The sequence below is a fragment of the Gopherus evgoodei genome, chromosome 3 (genome assembly GCF_007399415.2).
Source record: "Gopherus evgoodei ecotype Sinaloan lineage chromosome 3, rGopEvg1_v1.p, whole genome shotgun sequence".
NCBI classification, from domain to species: Eukaryota; Metazoa; Chordata; order Testudines; family Testudinidae; genus Gopherus; species Gopherus evgoodei.
The window spans coordinates 6874386-6879034 of NC_044324.1; the positions used below are offsets into that span (position 1 = coordinate 6874386).

The 4649-nt window shown below is 66.7% G+C and overlaps 1 protein-coding gene across 1 annotated transcript; it reads left to right on the plus strand.

The window, feature by feature from the left end:
- The first annotated feature begins 297 nt into the window (after positions 1-297).
- WNT10B (Wnt family member 10B) lies at positions 298-4385 on the plus strand. Its single transcript, XM_030558400.1, has 4 exons — positions 298-428; positions 1728-1990; positions 3084-3445; positions 3730-4385. Exons 1-4 carry the CDS (start codon positions 388-390, stop codon positions 4186-4188), a joined length of 1125 nt encoding a protein of 374 aa, XP_030414260.1. The 5' UTR covers positions 298-387; the 3' UTR covers positions 4189-4385.
- The last annotated feature ends 264 nt before the right edge of the window (positions 4386-4649 follow it).

Sequence of the window (4649 nt, forward strand, 5' to 3'; positions counted from 1 at the left end):
TGGGCTGGGTTCGCCCCCAGCACTTTCTGGGGTACCCAGCTGTCCCTGCGAGCCCGTTCGCTGAAGGGGGGCTGGGCTGAGCTGGGCTGGGCTGGGGTAACCCCTCGGGAGCCCTTTGGCGAGGGCGGGGCCGGGGGGGTCTCCCTGTCCTGCCTCAGTTTCCCTGCCTATAAGGGGTTAAGGCCCCGAAGATGACAGGACGCTGCTGGGGACATGGAGGGGGCCTGGGACATCTTCCCCCCCACTAACGACCCCCGGCCCCTTCCAGCCCCCAGCCCGCGGCTGCCGGAGCAGCAGACGACCCCCCCTCCACGGGCCGGGACATGAGGGAGGAGGCGCCGCCCGGCCCGACAGAGCAGCCCCGGCGCCCGCCAGCCACAGCGCAGCATGGGGCTCGCCCCGCTCCTCGCCCTCTGCCTCTGGAGCCGGTGAGCGGGGGTGGGGGCCGCGGTCACGCGGGGTCAGGAGGCAGCGGGGTCCCTGGCTGGCCGGCTCCGTCCGTCCAGCCGGGTCCCTGCCCAGCGCGCAGGTGTGTGTCGGCCCCCGCCGCGACTCAGCCAGGTACCCCCCAACATACGCGCCCTTCACCCTCTGCCCGCGGGACCACCTGGGCCAGGGGCTGGGCGCCTGGACTCCTGGGCTCTACCTTTGGCCCCAGCGGGGAGTGGGGTCTAGTGGGTAGAGTGGGGGCTGGGCTGGGAGCCAGGACTCCTGGGTTCAACCCTGGTTCTGGGCAGGGAGTGAGGGCTAGTGGGTAGAATAGGGGGCTGGGCTGGGAGCCAGGACTCCTGGGTTCTACCCTGGTTCTGGGCAGGGAGTGAGGGCTAGTGGGTAGAATAGGGGGCTGGGCTGGGAGCCAGGACTCCTGGGTTCTACCCTGGTTCTGGGCAGGGAGTGAGGGCTAGTGGGTAGAATAGGGGGCTGGGCTGGGAGCCAGGACTCCTGGGTTCTAACTCAGTTTAGGGCGGGCAGGGGGGTCTAGTGGTTAGAAGAAGAGGGGGCTGGGAGCCAGGAGAAGGCCACTGGCTAGATTTTTGTGCAGGGTTAGCGGGGGCTGGATCTCGTGGTGTGCAATGGAGGGTTATGGTGAATCTAATGGGGAGCTGAGGAGGATTGAGGGGGGCTGGATCTCGTGGGAGGTCATGGGGATTGGTGGAGTTGTGGATCTCCTGAGGGTTGGGGGGTCACGGCGGGGGGGCAGTATGTTCCCTCCTCACGGCAAGAAGCTTCACTATTTCCCCTTCAGCATCCAGATGTTTTCTCCACGGCCACCCAGGTTATGCGTGCCCCTCCCTTCATTGCCATGGAAACCCCTGTTCTAGACCTAGGGGGCAGGGGGCTCTCGCATCATCATGGGAACACCCCCACCCCAGGGTGGGTGCCGAGCCGGAGGGTGACGCACCTAATCCTCAAACCACTTTAATCTGGTTCCAGGGAGGGGGGGGGGGGGAATTTCCCCTGCAAACGGGGCCAGGTGCAGATCCCCTGCAGGGGCAGGGGGGGGTCCTGGGTTTGCACGCCTTGCACACACGTGTGATGCAGGCTGCACATGGGCCCAGCTGCCAGCAGGGCTGGAGTGTCTATGGCACATTGGACTCCTGGGTTCTCTCCCTGGCTCTGGGAGGGGAGTGGGGGCTAGTGGTTAGAGTGGGGGGGGGGTGTCTGGGAACCAGGACTCCTGGGTTCTCTCCCTTCTGCTCTTCTCATGAGCTTTGCTTCCCTTCCAGGGTGCTGAGTAATGACATTCTGGGGCTGAAGCCACCGAGCGACCCTGTCCTGACCCCCAACACGGTGTGCCTGACCCTGCCCGGGCTCAGCAAGCGTCAGATGGGCCTATGCGTGCGCAGCCCAGATGTGACTGCCTCGGCGCTGCAGGGCATCCAACTAGCCATCCAGGAGTGCCAACGCCAGCTGTGGGACCAGCGCTGGAACTGCTCCAGCCTGGAGGGGGCGGGCCAGGTGCTGCAAGACAGCGCCATCCTCAAGAGAGGTGAGGGGCGGAGCAGGGGGATCCATGCCCTGGGCCCAGCAGTGGGCTTTGCATGCCTGGGGGGGGGGCTGTCCAGGTTGGGGATAGGAGCACATGGAGGGGCTGGGGCAGGACAGGGAAGGAGACAGGGGCCGGGGGCTGGGGGAGGCTGCAGACACTCAGGGTGCTGTGCCAACCCTCCCCACCCTGCTCTGCACTTCCCCAGCCTGGCCCCTCAGCACCAGACCATCAGCCCTGCCCTGGCACAACCTGCCCTGTGCCCATCTGTGCCGTCCCTGCTGCCCTCCACTGCGCCTCACCCTGCACAGTGCTGCTCTCATGGCGTGTCGGGGCCGCCCCCTCCCTGCTCCCCGTAGCCTGGAGCGGCTCTGATGTTGCCTTGGCCTCTGCATCAAGGGAGAGGAGCTAAGCGTGAAGCCAGGATCAAAGCGAGGGAGCTGGAGCCAGCCGCGCCTGCCTGCTCCTGCCAGGGCGGGCAGCTCCTGGGGTGCAGGGAGTTCGGGGGGTCTCAGCCCCATGCCTAGCTGGCGCTAACGGGGCAGCTTCGGCAGAGGTGCCCCAGGTCCCAGCTCTGTCGCCTGTTCGTGCCCATGGAGCTGGGCAGTGTGGCAGGGTGGGAAGCGAGGGGCACTGAGGGTGTGGGCTCTGGAGACCCGCCTTCCAGCACCCACAAGTGCAGCTGGGCTCAGCACAGTTCAGCGGGATTCGTGGTTTCTGTGCGGGGCAGAATCAGAAGATGGAGAGCAGGGAGCTGTGGGTCGGGACTGGCGGGGGGGGGGCACCGGCAGAGCTGGGGGGAGCTCAGCTGACTGCTCCGGGCAGCAAGGGTCCTGGGAGTGTTTGGAAAGAACCCAGGAGTCCTGGCCGAAATCCCTCTCTAGTGACCCTGTTCCCCCTCCCCTCCCCTGGCCAGTTTCAGCTGGGTACGCTGTTCCTCCTCGCATACAGGGCTGCCTCATGCTCCACCCCAGAGGCAGCTACACATCTGCAGGGGGGAGATGAATCCCCAGCCACAGATGCCTGGGTTCCTCCCCATCTCCTGGGAGGGGCCCAGCCTGGTCCTCAGCTTACCCGCTCCCTGTGTGCTCCGCAGGCTTCCGGGAAAGCGCCTTCGCCTTCTCCCTGCTGGCAGCAGGTGTGATGCACTCGGTAGCCACAGCCTGTAGCCTGGGCAGGCTGCAGGGCTGCGGCTGTGCATGGGGGGAGCACGGCAGCCAGGAGAAGCAGCGGCTGAAGCTGAGCCAGCTGCAGGCGCTGTCCCGGGGCAAGGGCCTCCCCCCTCACCTGGCCTCACTGCTGGGCGAGCCTGGCCCGCAGGACACCTGGCAGTGGGGTGGCTGCGGGCCCGACATCCGCTTCGGGGAGCGCTTCTCCCGGGACTTCTTGGACTCACGAGAGGCGCCACGCGACATCCAGGCCCGGATGAGGATCCACAACAATTGGGTGGGCAGGCAGGTACGATGCCCATGGGGCAGGGGCATGGGGAGGGGCACAGCGGGCAAGGAGAGGAGGGGAGGGGTGCTGAGGGGCAGGATCACTGCTGCTCACTGGGAGGCTGTGGCAGATGCCTCAGGCCAGGCATAAGCAGGAAGGGTGCAGCTCACTCTGTGTGTGGGGGGGCTCCATCCTGAGCCCCAGCAGGGAGCAGCCGGGGATGAGCAGCAGCAGGTCCCGTGGCAGGTTGCTGCACAGTCCAGTGGCAGGGAGTTCCGCCGGCTCACCCGTCTTTCCCGGAACAGGTGGTGGCGGAGAACATGAAGCGCAAGTGCAAGTGTCACGGCACGTCGGGCAGCTGCCAGTTCCGCACGTGCTGGCCGGTGGTGCCCGAGTTCTGGCTAGTGGGCGCTGTGCTGCGGGAGCGGATGCAACACGCTGCCTTCATCAGCGCCCACAACCGCAACAGTGGCGTGTTCGGGCCGCGGCTGGGCCAGCGCCGCCTGGCCCGCGAGCTGGTCTACTTCGAGAAATCGCCCGACTTCTGCGAGCGCGACCCGGCGCTCGACTCGCCCGGCACCCGTGGCCGCGCCTGCAACCACACCAGCCCCCGCACGGACGGGTGTGCCAGCTTGTGCTGCGGGCGAGGCCACAACATCCTGCGCCAGACACGCCGCGAGCGCTGCCGCTGCCACTTCCAGTGGTGCTGCTCTGTGCTGTGCGAGCAGTGCCGGCTCAGCACCTGGCTCAGCGTCTGCAAGTGAGGGGAGCCGGCTGTGCCCCCCAGCCCTGCCTCCTGCCCTGGCAGCATGGATGGAGCAGCCCTCTGCCCGACACGGGGCTCCCTGCAGGGCCCCTTGCAGCATGTGAATAGAGGGGCAGCACCCCAACTCCGCAGCTATAACTCCTAGGGCTTTGTGGGAAGAGAACAAGAAGGGGGGGGCACTGCAGCAGGGCCAGGGGGGAGCTAAGTACATTTTGTAAATGCTTTAAATGCTGCAGGGGATCAGCGGTGTCGGGGGGGGCAGAGGGGGTGTCATGGGGTTGCCAAGAGGCAGTGGGGCTTTCACGGGTGGGGCCAGGGGGACACTGCAGGAGCAGTGCGGGTATGGGGGAGGGCTGGTCAGCAGAGCAGTGGAGGGGTTGGGGGGATGCTTTGGGGGCAGTGGGGGTATGGGGAGTGGGACGGAGCAGTGAGAGTCAGGCAGATGCAGTGAGGTTCAGG